The 21,232-nt window shown below is 42.2% G+C and overlaps 3 protein-coding genes across 3 annotated transcripts; all 3 read right to left on the reverse strand.

The window, feature by feature from the left end:
* Positions 1-5,180: 5,180 nt before the first annotated feature.
* On the reverse strand, positions 5,181-9,154 carry LOC128492059 (PH and SEC7 domain-containing protein 4-like). Its single transcript, XM_053464483.1, has 6 exons — positions 9,021-9,154; positions 7,934-8,004; positions 7,600-7,745; positions 6,593-6,737; positions 5,969-6,112; positions 5,181-5,443 (listed from the first exon to the last, which is right to left on the reverse strand). The coding sequence occupies exons 1-6, from the start codon at positions 9,061-9,063 to the stop codon at positions 5,186-5,188; spliced, it is 807 nt and encodes a 268-aa protein (XP_053320458.1). The 5' UTR covers positions 9,064-9,154; the 3' UTR covers positions 5,181-5,185.
* LOC128492057 (PH and SEC7 domain-containing protein 1-like) lies at positions 9,098-13,957 on the reverse strand. The gene is made up of 10 exons (XM_053464481.1): positions 13,675-13,957; positions 12,953-13,010; positions 11,544-11,904; positions 10,786-10,917; positions 10,481-10,561; positions 10,058-10,170; positions 9,850-9,908; positions 9,526-9,615; positions 9,344-9,391; positions 9,098-9,183 (listed from the first exon to the last, which is right to left on the reverse strand). The coding sequence occupies exons 1-9, from the start codon at positions 13,801-13,803 to the stop codon at positions 9,344-9,346; spliced, it is 1,071 nt and encodes a 356-aa protein (XP_053320456.1). The 5' UTR covers positions 13,804-13,957; the 3' UTR covers positions 9,098-9,183.
* On the reverse strand, positions 13,841-17,574 carry LOC128491476 (uncharacterized). The gene is made up of 3 exons (XM_053463798.1): positions 17,479-17,574; positions 13,940-14,726; positions 13,841-13,853 (listed from the first exon to the last, which is right to left on the reverse strand). The coding sequence occupies exons 2-3, from the start codon at positions 14,581-14,583 to the stop codon at positions 13,841-13,843; spliced, it is 657 nt and encodes a 218-aa protein (XP_053319773.1). The 5' UTR covers positions 14,584-14,726; positions 17,479-17,574.
* Positions 17,575-21,232: the final 3,658 nt, after the last annotated feature.

Raw genomic sequence — 21,232 nt, forward strand, 5'->3', positions numbered from 1 at the left:
GGGATGCTGCACCATTAATCTACAACTCAATCAGTAAAACCTCTAGTTTTACATTATGATCTTTTTTTTATCTAACACATCTCCTCTTTTGAAATAAACTTCCCTCCTGTTAAATCTCGCTATGTATTTAAAATTTCTATCACATCTGCCCTCTCTCCTTTATCCTCCAAGCTATACATAACAGGGTCTCTTATTCTTCCCTGATAATTTCTCTCCTGCAAAGCATTCACCATCTTTGTAGCCCTCCTCTGAACTCTCTCCAATATATCAATATCCTTCTGGAGATGGGGTCTCCAGACGTACGCAATACTCTAGGAGAGCCCTGAGCAGAGATCCGTTGCCATACAACCCAGCACCCTGTGACGCTTTATTGAATCGCCTGCTTACCTTTAAGTCATCAGAAATAATGACTTCTAAGTCCCTCTCTTCTGTTGTCACTGACATACAGCGTCACCAATTTTTACATCCCAAGTGCATTATTTTACATTTATCAACATTAAACTGCAGCTGCCATATTCTAGTTTTAAAAGATAACTAGATCTTCTTTAATGGAGACACTTAAAAGTTACACTTAATTAAGCACCAGCTCTTTAAAAGTAATTAGAATAATGCAGCCATGCTAATGATGGGGAAATAGTGTCCTCTTGGATTTCTACATGTTCTTCAGCACTTTCGTAAAAGTGCTTTAAGTTCTGTAACTGTTTAGTGTGTTACAACTTCTTTGGGCTGACGTGGTGATATTCCATTGCACCATTACTTAGGCATAATGCAAAAAGGAGACTTTCCATGAATTATCATGGCTTTGCCTTTGGCGGAAGCCGATGGGATGTCAGAGATGGCAAACGTCAAGCTAAATAACTTGAAAATGGAAAAAAAACCCTCAAGTGATGTCGCGTTCAGTGGTGGATTCACTTATGGGATTCATCTCGGGCGCATGCCTCCCAAGTGTCCCATTTACAGTCCAGATTTTCAAGCACTGCCCCAGGAAGTTGCCCCACTCGCCCGCTTTTGCAGTTAGCGGAGATCATAGGACCCACCGAGATGTAAAATCAAAAGAACGGGATGCTCGTTTGCAGCACTTTAATGACAACTCCCGTGTGGCCACCCTGCAACGTATAGAAGCAGAGCACTGCGGTATGATGTCATAACCTGAAGTTCTCTTTCAATTCATCTTGAAATGAATGGATGGATTAGCTAGGTATCCACCCAAGGGGTGAGATATAGGCAGGATAACGCGAAGCATGAGTGGGGATAACATACACTTCCCATTCCGACACGGTGTGACATCAGAATGATACGGAGGATTGGCAATTTGAAATAAATTTGCCCTGCTGGGCAAAATTAAAGTCATAACATTTCCTGTGTGGGGGGGGGGTCAGTTTCCCACTTTGGATACCTGATATATTGGGAGGGATGCAAATGTGAGTTCGCCTTTAAAGTAGTACTGTGTGCTTAGCTCCCTCGGTTTCGTCTTCCCTGGGTGTCCTCCCTTACTGCTCTCCAGTGTCGCCTCCCCTAGCCGGGCTGCGGACCTAATGGAGCGGTGACATCCCGCTATGACATCAGACAATCATTGCGTGAAGAAATTCCCAGAAACAACAACGCAATTAGCTGCCTTTACTGCAAAACATGGCTTCAGCGTGGGGCGTCAGACACCATTGGATGTTATTGTAATTTATACCTACCTTTATGTCACAAGATGCATTGTGAGAAACTGGAGCTACGTTAGCCCAAGGGAAAATGGAAGTTGATCCCTTATATTGGGCCAACAGTGAAAAAAGTGTAAAGTTACATGAGCTTTCAGGACCTCATATGTCTCTTCTTCAGATCATTTCAAATCTTAGGTCCAAGAGCAAGTGTAGGCGATTCGGTTTATCCTGTGCCACACGCACTTTCCTATCCACCATCCTGCCCAACACTTATCCACCAGAAGAGAACGTCTGGGCTCCTCAAATAAGGATGCAGAAAAGTTACCAGCCATGGTGTACTTGCTGACTAAAAGTCACGTTATGCTGGACAACCCGGTGGTAACGGGAAATTACACACCAGTAACACAAACGCATACTGCTCCAGGTAGCCAGAAATCCAGGCAAGCAGAAAGAGGCAATTCCTACCGCGTCAGCCCTTCCCGTTACCCCATATTCCTGAAGACTCTTAACTTCTTATATTTCAACTATTTCCATCAGCCAGGTAACGACACAAAAAAGAAGCTCCAAAAAAGATCTGCTGCGTATCCACTGATTGGAACAGCATCTTTAACATAGGAACAGAGCTGTACATATAGATTCTTCTCGAATGATGTTGTATATAGGGGTAACGCGACGGGTGATTGAGAGAAAGGACACAGTGCTATGTATAGTAGGAGCAGCGCGGCCAGAAGCGTGTATACTTTAATACTATGTGAATATTGGAAGCGCTGTGCTGGGGGGTACGGGTCCTAGCGGTAAAACCGATCATTCTACAGGACGGAGGTTACCGCTAGGAGACGGACACGCAGCACGGCTCAGGTTCCGAGTCACAGGACAAGTTCTTGTGTAACTACGGTACTTTAGTCAACAACACTTAGATGTGCCTTTTAATTGCTTAAAAGGTTACGCAATCTCAGTGATACGTCAAACGCTTCTACAAGTCGAGCATTAAACAAACATCTTCCTCATTTGTTCCCGATCAGTGCCACCATAAGATTTATACTCACAAGGTCTGGTTTGACTTTCAAAAGCATCCCTAGGACACTATTAAAGAAATATCATCCCCAAATATGTGTGTATATATCATATATGTAGATATATACTATATTCTGTGCAATATGAGACACTGGAGGCACCATCCTATAATTCTAGGAAAACAACATAGGATTAAATATATCCTAAATTCAATAAACAGCATCCCATATATATGGAAAATGTGAGAATGATTAGCAAAGTCCTCCTGTAAAAATAGGACTGTAAGATATTTTTTGACATATTAAGAATTATTGTTGTATGAAAAAACATAAAAGAAGTGCCAAAGAGATTGGAATATATAGAACTGCCATACAACTGTCCCTTTAAATATTACGACCAATAAGGAACCCTCAAAAATACTATATATATATATTTTGTACCGTGTTATACAGCGTTTGGTGTGCACGTCTGCTTTATTTTCTATCATATAATTTCAGGATAAAATAAAAATACAAGGAAACCTTTATACGTAATCCGCGATGTTAGATACGGTACTTAGGGATGTGCCGAGAATTTCTGTTCATATTCTCCTTTAACCCCTTAAGGACAATGGGCGGTCCCAAAGCCCATTGAAAACAATGCATTTTGAGCCCGTACATGTACGGGCTTTGTCATAAAGGGGTTAAGGATTGCTGACCGACCCTGTCTGAATCGCTAGTATAGTAAACCAAGACACTGTTTTTTTTTTTTTGGATTTGCCAAGATTTTATCACTTTAATTTTTTTTGCAAATCTTCTGCCATTCCATGACCAAGTCCATACATTTTTTGAAGAGGGCCGACCCTACTGCGACTGATGTCAGCTTTATCCATGCTTCTAGAATGAGTTTCAGTGAATATCTGGATATATTGGAATATGGTCCCTCTTCTGGTATTGAACAGACCCAGATTCTAGATTTTTTTTTCTGTGCTCCAATAAAAAAAAAATACACAAAGAAAAAGTCTAAATATATTTATTTATTGATTTTCCAGTGCAAAATGCAGGAGCGCCAAGGCCCTGCTGTGAAAATCTCAAATTCTACATTTAGTACCTGAGAAGCAGAGTGTGAAGCAGGTTTTTTTGGGAAACAAAAAGTCCATTTCATAGACAACGTACAAGGAATGTACATGGAAAAGCATTCTTCATTCTGTGGAACCAATACCCCCAAAACCCGTAAAAATATCAGCAAAAGGAATAGCTTGTGTTCCCGTACGGCACGGACCAGTAGGACATGTATAGATTCTTACTGGTTTATGGTCTTGCTTCGCAAGCAGTCTAAATAACGTTGCATGAAAGTGCGTGGAAAGCGAAGAAAGGCACTCGTTATCTCCGACACATTGAATGATCCAGCGGAGGAAATATCGGGACACGCAGTATAGCCAAGAAGGAGACATCCGTTATTTGGAAAGTAATGAAGTAGAAGCAGGAACGTAAACGCACAACACACAGGAGAAGCAGTACCGGGCAGGTCCAGCGTTCTGCTGGATGATCCATGTTGAGTTTGTTTCTATTGAACGGATAGAATGATACATCACCTTTCTTGTGTCAATAGCATTAACTTGCTGTGGATTAGCCGGCCTCTCACCTATTTAAATTATTTCTCATCGACAAACTGGCTTTTCTTCAGTGATTTAGTCAATGTCTCAATAAATTAACTCGGTATTTATGCGGCTGCCATGAGCTCACACTCCATGTAATGTGCATCACATCTCAACAGCCAATACTGCCCCCTAATGGGCACGCAGGGCCGTACGAGCGACCACTAAAACTCGACTACGAGAGAGAGGCGTTTTGATCGGATATTGCGGATCCCTAATATCCAAGACAGTGTGAGATGTTTCCACCTAAAACACAATAGGGAGCCCAGAATCCTGCTTTTTTTTTTGCTTATACGGTACTGGGATGAAGGCTTTAACATTTTGATTTACTGCCCGCCAGCGACCCCTTGTGAGCCGGAATGCTTGAGTTGGACTCCAATGCAGACTTAATTCAACTGTGCCCTCTACAGCCGGGCGCTGGGAGTGCCATTAAATCTGCAGAAAAAGGCATTTCCCGAAAATGTAATATATAACTGCACTCCAGCACATGTAATAGCCCTTTCTACGTGATATCTAACACTGCTCTTTAAAATATGGCTCCATAGCGATCCATATGACCATCACACAGGCATCCTTAAAGCTGTGAATACCATAGATTTAAAAGCTGGCAAATAGACACAAGACCAGATCCACTTATCATTGTGTCCAGAAATCTAAAACAAAACAATCCTGACCTGTGTAAGAAAACAATACTAAATATTTAAAATCCTACGAATCCTTGTATTTATTCTAAGGCTTATGTTTCTTTGGCCATCTTGAAGCTCCCATCACTCTCTTCCTTTACAATGAATCTCCCGCCGCGTACCAAAGTGAAGCTCCCGTGAGCTCAGGGAGGGATTCTGTAGAGGAGATGTTTAAAGGTCCATTTGAGGAGATGACACTTTGGTCACACAAGGTTTTTATTGCGCTTTGGAATGATTCTACGGTAAGTTCGCCGTTCAGAGATGTTTCGTTTGACCTTTATCACCATAGGTGAACTTTCAGGATTTAGAGAGGGGCTGGAATGGGATCTCTTTAAGCCGCAGCTATCGTCTTCTTGGACCCCGTTGGACACCCCAAGAAGAGACTCCCAAATACTGAGGTCGTCGCAGCCTTTCTGCATCCGCAAGGCCAACAGCTTCACGTATGTCTCGTACCTGGATTTCTGGGAAAGCAAACGCAGACTAAAATCATAAATGGTACCTTTATAAGAGTGAAATTTACTTTTTAGTTTTAGAAGTTTTTTGGTTTTTTTGAGATTTTTATTTTTTTATAAAGAACCATCTATTTCTCACTGAAATAACCAACAGGCAAATGACCTCGGGAAAAAAATGTTGGATTCAAAGCAGTTCACCTTCTCATAACTCTATCCATGCATTAATGCTGCCTTTGGCATTCAAGCTCATTTTCATTCAGGAAAAACCTGACGACGGGCCTTCATAATGTATAAGATAGTCAAGAGGTTGAAATTACAACTCTCCTGCAGACTCTCCCTTTAGTGGATAAACCCCTAGGTGCAACATCCATGATACCCAGTCCTTAAATTCTATGCATGTGGGGAAAGAATACTTGCAACAAGTCATCAGCTCTAAACAATTGCACTACAGAAATGAAACAAAAAGCACATCATGTATTTATATATGGCGAGCGCTCCGGTACTTTTTTGTGATATTCTTTTGCCGTTTCCTACCTCGAAGCGCAGATATTCCCCTCTCAGGTGGTAATCCTCCCAGTCGCGCGCTTTGCTCTTGGAGTCTGGAAGGTTGCGCTGATGTTCGGTCAGATCATCTGTGAAAGTGTCCATCCACGACTCGTGCGACTGAAGCTGCTCTTCCTGCAAGAGCACAACCGTCACTCACACAAAACGAGCAGACACTCCACTCTCCTCTAACAACCATGAAACTTCTATGCTGCCCGCAGACTTTACCAAACCAAAAAATATACTAAATCTAGTACTGGAAGCCCAAGCTGACATTTCATCAACTTCCACCTAAGGCATACCCGGTGCAAATTTCACATCATTTCCTATGATCACCCAACCCTGCCATCACATGAAAGTTATAAGTCCTGTAACTGTGTCTTATGTACACTGTTTTAGCAGACAGCACATGAGACAATAATATTAGATTAGCCAATACTATGATGTCATAAGTTACAGTTCCTGTTATTATATTGCTACTCAAAATGTTATATGGACTCAAGATGACAGAGACATAAATCAAAATGTATAAAAAAAAAAAAAAAAAAAAAAAAAAAAAAGGGTTGAAAAAAAATACAGTATAATCTGAAACATTATTTGATTTCACCGGCTTACCAGACACAGCTTGCATGGAGCGGAGGGAAGGATTGGTCGGACAAACCTCTTCCGAGAACCAATAGCTGCTGGGAATGGCGGTGAAGAAAACATGGCGGCTACCAAGTTAATACGGGCAATCCAAGAATTCATTTCCTCTGATGTCCTGGGAAAGTCATGAAAAATACCTTAATGAGCACGGGGCTATGAGCGTATACCTTAAACCTTACGCTGGCATATACTAAATACTTTGACTCCAGAGAGATTGCAATACCTTCGAATAAAATTATACACACTCTAAATCTTTTAAGTACTGCAAGTAAAATAAAGCATTTCAAACCCGCAACGAAAAGCAGGCTTTAAAATAGTCTGATAGGAGAGTCCTACAGCACCCTACGTGATCTATACGTTTCACATCGAAGGCAAAAACACAGAGGAACTAAACGAGAGCTGCTGGACAGAAAAACCACTGATTATGGTATAACATAAGAAAAAAAAAAGAAAAGTTTGTAAAATTCCTCATGCTGCATGGGGACCGTTAATGGGAATTCTCAGCAATGTATTTTATTACTAGTATGGGATAAAAAATACATTTCAATTTTTTTTTTTTATTAAAAAAAGTCTAGTTTCACCATAATATCACCATTTTCAGGTCGCTGCGTATTAGCAATTAGTATTTTGCTCTGTTATCTAAACCCAATCTACTAGACAAACACCGTATTTACCATTGCCATAAAGAATCAGCTCAGTGTGGTGTTTGAGCATGGATGGTCACCCAAAATATCACAACTAACAAAAATGGCTGCCTCCAGTCTACAGGGTGGCCTTTCGCAACAAAATGTGAAAAACCCATTTTTCTGTCAATGACGACCTAAACTACTGTATACAGCACTGGATTTTAGGCTCACGGAGAACACTTGTTTCCCCCTTGGACCTTTAAATAGTACGATGGCTCCACCAAAAATCTACTCTAGATCACAGTAAAACGTTAAACGTTCTGCTGTTTCCAATCCCTTTTCGATACTCACTGAGCTTGGAAGAGAAAGACACGCCAGTCAGCTGTCTGCAGACGGAACACGTGCGGTCTCTTGGTGTATTCACTGGCGCGCTCTGCCAGTGCGTGATGCACACTGATCACCTCCTCGGGGCACTGAAGATCGGACCTGTACTCGTCCTGCACACATAGAAAAAGAACCAAGCCATAAGGATGTGGGTAACGGGAGAGAAGGGAGTCGTTGGTGTGGCGGGAGTGAGGGTGGCTTTTTCTGTGTCTGTGACAGTGAAGAGGTAAGTGCTTCCATGCGTATCTCTGGCAAAAGAGAGGTCAGTGATCACCTCCTTGTTGTATGAAATGCTTTGTACCTTGAGAAAGATCATCACCATCCCCTTTAACACGGTATAGAAAGATTTCCAGCCTCGCTTTCCCCAGGGTGCTGCAGAAGTAACAAAGTCAGAAGTAAGATGCAAAGCAAGGCTTTTGTGTGTGTGTATATATATGTATATACACACATATACATACATACACACACATAAATATATATAATAATAACAACAACCTACAGTACATTCTCTCATTTGCTGCCATTTTTAACCAGCTCTCTGTGAATCCATTCCCACCCTATATCCGGTCTGTCCACCCACAAGCATTACATTCGATGCTGAGGTTTTTCTACAGGTCTTGTTTCTCTGTATGTGTTCTCATTTCATAGCACAACAATAAGCCGGCCACTCATATTATAACAAGCGTCTTGCACTAATAAACAATAACTGAAAAATGCAGGAGCAGTAGATCGGATTATTGTCAGCTTCAAATGCCCCCTAGGTGTCTCACCTGCGCCATTGGTGTTGCAAGGGCCTAATTTATTCCCATGTGCGCCCCCACTCCCACTATGAATCTGTCCATAGACCATAAATGCCAAGACCGTCTCCAGCATGAACTCAATAAAAGCCTGCTTATTCCCAATGTAAACCACTTGCTCACCTGCAAACCCAGTGCTTTGGAATTTATAACTGGGGGTCCGCTGCCCTGAGTGGCTTTACACACCGGCTCCTGGCCGTTATGAAATGAGCGGCTCAAGCTCTTTGTGCTCATCCTTCCTCCCTTATCCATTCGACCGAGTCTTTTTAAACATTTCAGTACCAGCAGAAATCAGTGCTTTTCTCACTACGTGATATTTAATGAGATAAGCAGGGTGCGGGTAAATTATCAACGCTAAGTCAGCGTTGTAAGTAAATGCAGCATTAGAGACAATGTTCCTTGTACTGCTGAATACCCAAACCCTTCCTATAAACAATTCTTTCATCATCACAGATTTTGTATCGTTTATATATTGAAGGGAAGACTCGATTGTCAGCTCTTTTACAACTTTACTACACCTTAGCTGGGTTTTCTGGTTTACTCTTAGGAGGACAAACCGCCTCAAACGCCTAGAGCCGAGTGAGCACTCACTCTTTTTGCCATCAGTGTCAGCGTGCACTTTACGATACAGCATCCCTTGTTTGTAAGTTGGAGCGTGGGGATCGGGGCAGGGAACGTCCAAGAAGGGGTTGCTTCTTTTGCGTGTCAGGGGGACACTTTCTGGTTTGGAAACCAAGGCATTCGCCAACGTCTCCTCGCTCCTGGCCAAAGAAAAAGGAAACTGCGTGAGAAACACAGCTCCAGGACACAGTGAATAGATTCAGGAAAGAACACGAAGCGTGCGCAGCTAGGGGGCGGTAGAGACCGCAAGAATGAAACGTTACAAATCAAGGATTGTGAAAACGCAAATCCACTTACATGGCCCATTCCAGTTTTTCGTTACGGATAGAATGATACAGGCCCTGCAAAGATTATAACGGAACGCTGTAAATATCATGCAGACATACACAAAACGCGTACATATCTCTATCTCTCATCATTCTCCAGATGTTTACATTCACACACACTCACTACGCATAACCCATGACTCCGGTACCTTTAGAAGCTCTCTGGAAAAGCTGTCTCCGTCATTCATTCCATCCAGGTTATTGATGAAGTCCTGCTGGGTCATAGACTTCCCAATGTTCTGAAGAATAAAGATTTGATTAGATTGGATTTATTGAGGACATTTTGCACAGGGTAAGAAGTGCTTAGCAATCCTTTATAAGGCATTTATATATCGGGATTTATTCATGCTCATTTAACAGGTTTGCACTATGGCTGCAAATTGACAGATGATGTCAGCATACACCCTAAACTAATATGGCAAAGATAAAAATATGAAATGATTTTTTTAATCCCGGAACAGTTAGAGATTTACCTGTCCGTGTAAATCTGAGTTCAGGAGCATGAGTGCGCAGGTCAGAGTGTGTACGGCATCTGCCAAGAAACAGATTAGTGGGTACGAGCCAGCCGGCGGTGTCAGCGTGTGTATACATGCTTAACACGTGAAGAAGTGAGATCATGTATCTGGGAAACCCATAAGCGGTGGGATTACGGTGAGTAGATATTCACACTTAGATGGGTACCTGCGGAGCTGAAGTCCTTGGGGTTACACCTGTGAAACCTTTTCGCGAAGTGAAATAAAACTCGTTCTCGCTCTTGAGTCTCCCCCGTCAGCACCAGCTCTTGCAGAAGAGACCTGTAATGGGAGAAGGGCTATTTCATGCTGCATCTGGACACAGAACCTCAAACTGCAGCTGTGCTACATATGGTCTGCTAAGAGAGAGAAACGTTTACAGCCACACGGACATCTCTGGAATGAAAACACACAAACACACACTGCTTACATATACTGAAATACGACACAGAAAGAATAGGATGGTCACTACGAGTAGAAACGATTAACACTCAAGGTTATGAAAAAGATATTCATTCATAAAGAGCAACCAAAGAATAATTATACCCTTCATCACCAACATACTGCACTCAATTCAAGTTGGCTTTCTCACCTGAGAGACGCATCCAACGTTTTTCCTGTGAAGTCGAAGAGGTTGAGATACTCCTCGGCCACCATGGAGCTGAAGTCGTTACTGCAGAAGAATATTAAAACAGAAGTGAGATCAGCTGATGTGGTTCACACGCATTTTTTTCTTCTGATCGCGATATGGAAAACACCAAACACCAGTCACAATATACATTTTTGCCCTTTTGAGCAACGTCAGACGAGAAACACGAGACATTCCAACATCTGCCTGGGGAATTCCGAGAGCGTTCCTTCCACAGCGTACGGACAGCGCCAGCCCACCCCGCTTACTTTTTTTGGAGGTACGGAGCGACCTGAGATCTCTCGAAGCCGTCCAGCTGGTATAGCCTCCTGGCCAAGCATTTTGCCGCCTCTAGATCCCGCTTGTTTGGAACGGCTTCCACGTACGTCACCTCCTCAGAGCTGCGTAAAAAAACAAAGGAGCTGCTGACGTAAATATAACCGACATGAGGTTCTGAGTAAATCATATTCAAGAGGAAGCCAAAGAATAAAAAAGTGCTTTCAAGTGAAAACGCGGTCATGTGATTCCAGTAATGCCCCACATAACGGTACTCCAGAGAAATGCTGCCCTTTGATGTATTTCCTCTATTGTCAGACGTTCGTGAATCCAGATTACTGAATCATTCGGTAAAGTTTTAAGCATCTTAACGGTCACTTATTATATCATTATATTGGGTGCCAAAGCTTTAAGAATTATTGCCAAATCAAAAGAAATCATATCAGAAATATAATGAAGTCTAAATTATCTTTATTTTTTGTGTGTTGAGTCATTTACATTACAGCTTCTATGCATTTAGATACAGATATATTACTTCTTTTCTATTTTCTTTGTTACATATTTCTTTCCTGCTTTATATATTTTAGATGACACTATGCATGTTATTTTATTTTTCTGGTATTCATTTCATTATTCTGTACACATCTTTTTAATCCACATTTTTGTGCACAAACTAATTAATGCGTTGGAGTAGTTTTTATTTTTTTTTTTTACGAGCCTAAAGAAATGCTTAATGAATACAGGCACTTACCAAGATGTCTCCAAATCCATATCTGTAGATAGACCATCAGTCTGCCCAGTTATCGTTTGGGGAAGGTCCTGCTGCTGCGCGGACACGGCTTCCTCCGTCTGCTGCTCCAATTCCCGTCTACACGAATGCTCCTTTTCCTTGCACCCTTGGCATACAAGATGTACACCCGGAACATCGTGGAATAGTAGCCTTTCCTCTTGTGGCTGTTCTGGGGTTTGTGGAGTGGTTGGGTCGTCCATGTAAGTAGAGGATGAAGAGCGATCATGTTGAGAGTCACCCTCCAGTAATGCCGTCACCAGGGAGACGTTGGAAGGAGAAAACAGCAAACCTTCCTCTTCTGTATCGGCCTCCGGACTTGGTGCTGTCAAAAGCCCAAGCATATATTAGCACACACACACACATATATTATATATATATATACATACACACACACACATTAGCATATTACATAACACATGTGCAAAACTTGGGTCAACCATGTATTTTATTATCACGAACCACTGCCGGGGGGGGGGTGGGGGTTTGGACTGAGCCAACTTAAGTCATATACTTTGCGGTGTGTGCAAATCAGACTGAACTAGACAAGGCCACCTGCTCATTTTGGTCATCCTTGGATGACGACGTATGCTAGATGAACCTGAGGCACAAAAAGAGATATTGGAACCCATTTCCATAAATGTCTTATTTATAGTAAATCTGTTTTTCTATCCAAGGCAAGGATTCACATCCTCATTAGCTTAAAGCAGAAATGCAACAGATGCACTAAAAGCTCACAAAAAAACCTTTAAACGTGGTGCTATACCCAAGGGACAGCTCGATCGAAAATCCAGACCTACATGACATATTCTGGGAATAAGTAAATGAATATATTTTTTTCCCCTGATAACAGATTATGACCCTTGCTTTATTTAATAAGGATGTATTATAATTTACATTTTAGTACAAGTTCTTTTTTCTTAAATCTCTTGAATTTCTTGTATTCAAGTTACATTTACTTCCTTAATGTAGATCTAAAATGGGTTTAAACATTAAATTGTAATATTTTAGGTTTAACTACATGACAAAAAAATACTTCTTGCACTTTAAAGGTGGACGCTTTTTTAGGTCATATACGAACAGCGGGACTAGAATCACTGCTTGCCAATGTTTTGCAAGTTAGTAATTTCCCTTTAAGGCCCTAAAGGCCAAGTTTGTGCCTTGAAATATTCATTTGCATGGTTTATTTATTACGGTATTCTTCTTTAATGAAGTATAACACGTTTCCCAGGCAGCTGAACTATGATGCTAGAGTTCGCACGACATGCGCAGGTTGTAGGGCTCGTGTGCAGCTGTCGGTTTAGAGAGGAACTGAAAGAGTAATTCAGCTGTGCGGCGAGGACAGACGCGGGTCTAGAAGACGTCTCACTTACAGGCTCCGGGCATCTTCGGCGGAGAGTCGCTCCTCACATCATCTGAGCGACAGATCCTCTGGAAGACATAGATGCGCATTTTAAAAAGAAGAAGTAACTCGTATACGATGGTAACTTTGCATAAACCCGAGACATCCTCCGATGATCACCAACTTCACACAGACTGAACTTTCTATAGAGAGACATATTATAACATCCGACATGTTATGCGGTTCGTCTCTCTTAAATCAATGAAATTTAAAACCCGCTTCCCTTAAGGGTCATTATACTGGTGTGTACAGTATCGTATTATTTTCCCATGGGACTTCCCCTTTAACAATACGGGAAGAATGACAATGAGGAGGAATAATCACTGAAAACCGGGGGGGAACAGAATATACCTAATGGGTGCTTAGATTTCTTTTTGAAAATCAGTAATTTGCATTACATTGGTTTATTTTGTGTACTGAAGTATAAAATGTAAAGGTTTCCGCATTTGGTTAGTTGATGAATATTCTTTTTTTCACTCTCAGTCCATATAGAAACTGAAAAATAGGTCATCCCTTAAACTAAGATTTCAGACAATCACTGAATTAATGAACCATTGCTGTAAGTATGAATTTTGAGCGTAAAGCGGGGCCATGAGTATAAAAAGTAAGCATTTCCTTAATATTTGCTATTTGAACAAAAAAATACGAAAATTATATTTACGCAGATTATACATGAATCGAGTCGCCACGTACCGCAGGGGGGCCACGTGGAATGTCATAAACAGGCCATTTTGGAGCAGTCGTTCTGCCGGATAAGGACTCCCTTTCCTCAAAGTCATCTTCGAATATCTGCAGAATTTCCAGTGATTCTGTATTCTGCATCTTCTGTTCCAAAACAGCGTTTGGATCCTCATATTTACTATCCAAAATGTCTTTAGAGGTTAAAGGATGCACGCAGCGCAGCACTTGACCATTTCCATCATCAGTGGTTATGAGGTCATCGGTATTAGTTCTTAGCCGATAGCATGGTTGGGTACTGGGGGAGGGAGCATGACTAAATATAGGATTGTCGCAAAACAAGCTCTCATCTTCTACCTCTTCTTCACAGCAGAACGTCTCGTAGTTTTCAAAGGGTTCCTCCTCTGCCCCGTCATCTTGCAGACCTGTAGAGGGAGAGTCTAGGCATGGCAGAGGGCTTCTGATTTCAGAAGGAGATATCCCGGGGAAGTTTATGTGCTTCTCTTTTTTCTCAAGTTCATCTTGGAGATCTAAAACGCACAACTGAGCCCGGAGCATGCTCTCCCAAAACAAATCCTGTGCCGAACTGCTCTTTGCTTTTGCCGCGTCTTGGGTGTTTAACTTGGTAGGTTTCTGAAAAGAAGATTCTACCCTCCTCCCCAAATTGTCAACACTGACATTGTCTTTGCCTCTGCAGGGCAACTCAGTATTGGAAAGCGAAACAAAACCATCACATGTAGCTGCCTTCTCGTTACAGCCATGATCATCCCACTTCTCCCGGTTAAGGTCACTGCGAGCTGATGCGGCAAACTCAAAGATTATGTCCGGTTGTGGAGCGCTGTCCTCGTGGCGGTCTGTGGATCTTGTCTCATTACGCATAGGCAAGTCATCCTCGTCGTCCAAGCAGAGCTGCAGTTTTTCCATTTCACTTTGTTCATTTGTCTTTGGAGTTTCTGATCCAGCAGATGGTTTAAAGTTCTTCTGGGGTTTGGCCCATCTTGCTAAGTTGTGCTAAATGCTGGTCTTTGAGAGTTGGGCTCATCTGCGTTAACATCTTGTGCTTTGCCCTAAAAACATGAAAAGAAAAAAAGACAAATAGAAAGAAAATCGGTTAAAAGTTAATCCTAGCGAGGCAGAAGCAGCAGAATATGAAATTTGGTTGTCAATTCCAAACACGTTTAAGACGATTTTAGGGTTTCCAGAGAAACAGTCATTTAAATACTGTAGCTTCTGGCATCGTTACTTAACTCTATCAATACCTTCTGTTTTTTTCAGGATATTGCTTTATTTAACAGAAATATTTCCTTTAACAGTAAAGAACTAATCATCACTAAAGAGCACAGTGATAGCAAAACTGGCATACTTACTCCCTGCCCTGAACGGACCTTACCAGCATCATCCATATTAAAGGCTCTGCTTATTTTATCTCACTGCTACCCGTGTTTAAACCCCTACTACTGTATTTTTTCATATACTATATTATATATATATATATATATATATATATATATATATATACATACATACATATATATACACACACACACAATATATATATATAATATATTTTCATATACTATTATACATATACTATACATATACCCTACTACTATTTTTTTCATATTTAATAAAAACTATGATTGAGAAAAATGCATTTCTTGTTTTTATTTCCTTTTATTTGCCAACCTGCCCCCCTATATGCCACTCTGCTCCCCAGACATGCCTTTTACCCCACTATATGCCACTCTGCCCCTAGACTTAACCCCCATGCTTCAGACTCCCTGGTGTCTAGTGGGGGCAGTCGGTGGGTGTCTGCACGATGCGCATAGTCCTCCACTTCTGCCCGGCACCTCTATGACTGAGCACCGGAAGGTCATGTCACACCGGATCTTAGTCTTATAGTCAGACCTCTATTTGAGGTTGGATTATAAGAGGAACTCGAATATAAAAGAAGAGTGATCTATAACTTTGTTTTATATTCGAACGAATACGGTATATATCAAGGAACCGGTGCTTTGTGATTAATAGATCAATGTTTTTTTGTTTTAAGGCTCTGTGCAGGGTATGTGCGCGACACTCGTAAGAAGCTGCTGTTTACCGATTTCCAACCCCGGGGAGTTATTAGTTTTGCCCAGACTCGTTGCGTGCGCCCACACCCTGGATCACAGGTATTCCTGAAAACCCGGCATCCTTCCATCTGTTTAATCCGGAGCGAGGCGTCGGGCTCACACCGCGATCTAAACCCCCAGGGCTGAGCTGCGTGGGAGCGGGGCGGACCTGCGACGATAACCAGCATATTTTATGAGCGTTCTGGTCAGACGCCGGCTATCACCGCAATGTTACGCACTTCGTAAGCACATCAAATGCACACCTCTGGGGCCAGCAAACGGCAAGTAATAAATGTGAGGAGATAATTGGCATTCAGCGGCATTTCACCTCCCAATGACTTGGTAGAAACTGTAAATACACAGATCTGCCCACTGGCACAATCTGTTACACAAGGAGTCAGGGGTATATTGCAACAGAATACAATGTCACAACGGGTCAAAGGACAGCATGTCACGCAGCACTGTACACACAGTCAGCCAGCCGGATGTCACGCAGCACTGTACACACACCGTCAGGCACAATACAGCATAAAGTACAACTCCACACAGCCGCCCTAACAATGCGGATCCGTGTATATACAGTATCAGAAGTGCCGGCTGCCATCATACCGGCTCGGTGGAAAAATATGCAAAGGCAACGCGTTTTCTTCATACCACACAGGTGTGGACACGCATATAATGGAGACGTATCTTCCGGGGTGCAATGTTTTAATGCCGCACTTTTATTTACAAAAAGGTAAGTCTATTGCTGGTTATCCCTACACGAAGTTGGGTTATGCATAAAATGGCGCAAAGTTTGAAATGTGGTCTTATCACCGTAGCAACCAATGCAACGTTCAAATCAACAGGAAACAAAAAAAGCTCCAGAATCACATTCTATACATAATCCCCAATGTCCCTGTTGGAGAGACCTTAAACCCTGAAGATAACCCAAATGCCATCATTCATTTCTGAGTAAAACAAAACAAAAGAAAATAAATTAATTAAAAATCGAACTGGATGTGAGAAGAACGGCTGTAATCCATGCTATAATTATCTTTATACCTTATTAAACTCCACAACTGACACAGCAGCTTATGAGAATAATACAGACTTGCACTATAAATGACAACTCCTATAATGCTAAGCCAGTCGCCGGGAGCAGCGCAGAAACAGAGGACCTTTGATTTACCCGTCAGCCCATTATCCATCAGACACAATTTCAACTTTCAAGAGCAACTCCAACAAAGATCTGTGCGAGAAGAGAACTTCTCAATCGGTTTGGACCACCAATAAGAGGTATAATAAATAACCCCTGGGGTATCACAACTGGTGTGGTATATATATATATATATATATATATCTGTAACAAAGCATATCTACAAGGCAGTATGGCCAACCATGGGCAGAACTCTCCTGTTTTACAGCATTCAAGACTGTGGGTGATATGGGTGATATGGGTGATGCGTTTGCACATTATGGGATAAAGTGCAAATGTGGAGCAGTCCCCGTGGAAACCAATGCAAAGTTACAGCTGATTTCCATATATACCAATACTAATGCGCGTTGGGGAGGAACTCGATATTCGAGTTTTAATGTATGTTATAGAAATCCTAAATCTATACCAGCTGTACAAGAACAGACTAAGCAAAGCAATGAAAGGGTTAAAGGCATTCACAAAATATTGTTTTCCTGCCTCAATGAGCAGAGCATTCCCTAGGCACAGACTTACCGCTGAGAAGGACGAGGAAAGTTTAATGTTCCATCCAGTAGTGAGCGGCCCTCCACAGGACAGCACTAGCCACGGAGACCCTGCACTCAGCGCAGTTCTCGCTCGCACTTCCTGCCAGTGAGCATCAGTTAGCAAGTGCAGGCGGCGAGGGAGGGGGAGCCCCCAAAACCTCAATCCCTGCCTCTTACATGTTACACGACTGTACGGCCCACGCTGTGCGCAGGAGGGGGGGGCAGGATGGGGTCACCACATTAGGGCACAAGTGACAAGCATATTTAAACACTTGACAGCTTTGGTTGGGGTAGCTTTTTGGATCCTTCAGAGGTAAAAGTTAAAGGTCCGGTGTGCTGGGTCGTATTATATCATGAATGCGGGGACGGCATGTACCATAGAAACAGGATTCTCACTACGAGACCGTCACACATAGCTGCATAGAAAAGGCTGATAATCCTGCCAGAGATGTCAAGCGAGCAGGAAATGAATTTACCGCAAGAGGAAATGCATCACAGCGCAGAAGATGTGATCCAGCCAGGTACCGGAAACGTCTATGCCTCTCCGTTACATGCAACCACATTACATGCAACCAACCCCCCCCACACTATTACATGACATCTCCATATTTACTCCAGCACAGACCCGTCAGATTCCATATCGTCGTTTCTGGGCTCTCCCTATATAGCTGTTAATTAGTGAGGAATACACATCGTATCCATCCTAGCCATACCTCCTGGCACCCTCCTCGAAGACAGAGGTGTCAGCCTTTGGACATTGATTACCCGTCCGTCGGAGGATGGCTGGTTTTGGCCACCAGTGACAGCTAGCCTGTGATGCGCACCACCAGCCCCATGTTCAGCCACACAAATGACTCCATATTTATAAACTAATTTAAGATGAACTCTACAAGTAATAAACTTCTTCTCTGTCTCTGCTCACGTGTGGTGCCGGCCATTCCAACATCTGAACGCCTACTGCATTTCCAGCACTCTCCCTACACTCGCCACGATAGAACTAGAATCCTATACTGTTACATTCTCACATTTATATAATCGGACTCCTGGTTGCAGAAAGGCTGATTCATGTCCACAAACAGCTACATAATCTGGGATCGGAGTCACTCGAGGAGTTATGCAGCAAATAAAAAAAAATAACAAATCGGAATTAAGGTGAATTCCTTGGCTCTGTGTCATGGCTCTGCTATGTGCGTAAAGCTCTTCTTATACGAGAATAAAAGGGAGGGGAGATTTCTATAAAACTATAATAATCATCATTGGCACAATAATAGCACAACAACAACTCCAACTCCAACTCCTCCACACCAACAACTCAAACAACAACTCCTCCACACCAACAACAACTCCAACTCCTCCTCAACAGATGACCAGAAAAGGAAGATTTGCAACAATATCAAGTAATTAGTCAAAAGTTTTAGTGATAAGTTGATACCTTTTATAGATGTAAAGACCATATTATCTCCAAGCCTTTTCTAATTGTGCTGAAAAACCTTTCCATTCTTTTTATACATAAGAGCCAAAAATAAGGCCACTTAGAAAGTTCCTCCTTCCACACACAATCTCTGTAGTTTTAGAGCCCAAGACAGAAGGTATTAAAAAACTATTAAACTATTAAAACCCGCACTGCCATCAAAGCCACCTTTCACACCCAGTAGATGTTAGCGTGCCAAGGCACTGTGTTTACACACCAACGCAGGTGTAGAACACGTTATTAAATGTATATGCATGATGAGGGGCCATCCATGGCAAGATTCTTCTGTAAGACCAGCGAGCCAGGCCTGCATTATGCATAGTTCAATAAAAAAAATACACCATTAACTAAGCTATAACGACCAACCTATGCATTATACAGGGCCAGGTCTGCTCTTCTTGCGGCAGCAGGTCACTGGGGTTGGCCCTTTATAACACAGTGATGTTGGTGAGCTGAAACCACAGTTCTCTTACCAACTTCCACTTTGGTCAATAAGCCACAAGGTCTCCTCCAGATAGCCCATCAGACTGACCCAAACCGACCAGATCTCTCCCGTAAAATAATAAGCTGCAAATTCTCTCCGCGCATGACAGCCAATAACCCCATTGATTTTGCTCACACTATTATTGTAAAGCTTGCACAGGCCTGAGGTCCGGATACAGACAGCAGCTGAAAAGGAAGTGGCGTTTACTCTATAAACCTACCAGACCGCACGAGACAATATCACTAAACGGCTCGCGCACATACGAGTGTGTTCATCAAGAGCTATGAAGCAATCCATACAACCTACAGTAACACGGCCTCTATGAATTATTATTATCTTTGGTTTATTTAGCGCCAACAATTTACGCAGCGATCTGGTGCCTTTCTCGGGGTGAATAGGCGCATGCACTGTACACAAGTGCCTTTTGGGGCTCCTGTTACAAATAAGGCATCTTCTGTGACATCATTATAAAAGTTTTTGTTATACAATTGCTGTTTTCATGATGTACAATCAATGATGCGTTATTATGTGTGTTATTACATGTCAGTTCATGGTAACATTTTAATGGCCTCAGATCTCAGCTTGTAAAGAAGAGACAGGTCCTTGACACCCCATCATTAGAACCAGCGTGTGAGTTCCAGACAGATCTCTATAGCAAAGCTGCCCCCCCCCCATGATCAGCATCTACTACTCTGCGGTGGGTTCTTTAGCGTTAGCCAGAGCTTTAGGTACAGAATAGGCCAGAAAAACTCAGGAAACTCTCCCTCGTGGCAACTCAAAGCATTTCTACAAATCTACTACTGACTCCTTTCCAATGAACTTGGTAGGAACTCAACGGTTCTTTCTATGGCTCAACATCTAAACAGTCGGGGAAAAGACAGGATGAACAAAAAATATATTGAATATTAGAATTACTTCAAACATCCACCAAGATCACTATAAAAACAGCCAGCCGTGGTATCTTATGACTTGTCATCTTATGACGTCCATCCTGCCTGAAGAACCACCTTGTTGCATTCAGTTGCAGAGCATCTCGAGGTGACCCCATGGGAGCTACAGCAGCTTCTACAGCTCCCTGGGCCATCAGGGGAGATCATAGGATCCCCCAACTGGCTCATGATCCCTGCTGCCCACAAAGGCAGGACAGTGCCCGAAAATCAGGACCATTGGGAGGTATGCAAAGGGGACACTGGCAAGACATCAACTTTCTTACCAAATGTCAAATTATTATTTAGAATAAAACATTGAACTCAGTCAGCAAAATGTTTTTTGCTTAAGAAAAATAAAAAAGCCAAGCAGGGAAGGAGCGGTGAAGGCGTAGCACCCAATACTAGGGCTGCAACTAACGATTATTTTAATAATCGATTAATCGGCCGATTATTTTTTCGATTAATCGATTAATCGGATAAAAAAAACAATATGCAAATTTTTCGTTTATTTAAAAGAATTTAATGAACTGGATGTTAAAAAACAACTTAAAATTTACATTAACATTCTTATTTTGTTATGATGTAATAAAAAACAATATTTTCAAAGTACAAGAACCCAAACACAATATTTATGAAACAAAATAACCCCAAACATTCTGAAAAGAGGTGGACTATTACTGTTCAAGAAACTTTGCCCCAGCACTTTGCACTTTGCACCCAGCACTTTGCCCCAGAACTTTGCACCCAGCACTTTGCACCCAGCCCTGGCACTTTGCACCCAGCACTTTGCACCCAGCACTTTGCCCCAGCCCTGGCACTTTGCATCCAGCACTTTGCACCCAGCATTCAGCACTTTGCA

This window comes from Spea bombifrons, chromosome 4, assembly GCF_027358695.1.
Source record: "Spea bombifrons isolate aSpeBom1 chromosome 4, aSpeBom1.2.pri, whole genome shotgun sequence".
Classification (NCBI taxonomy): Eukaryota; Metazoa; Chordata; class Amphibia; order Anura; family Pelobatidae; genus Spea; species Spea bombifrons.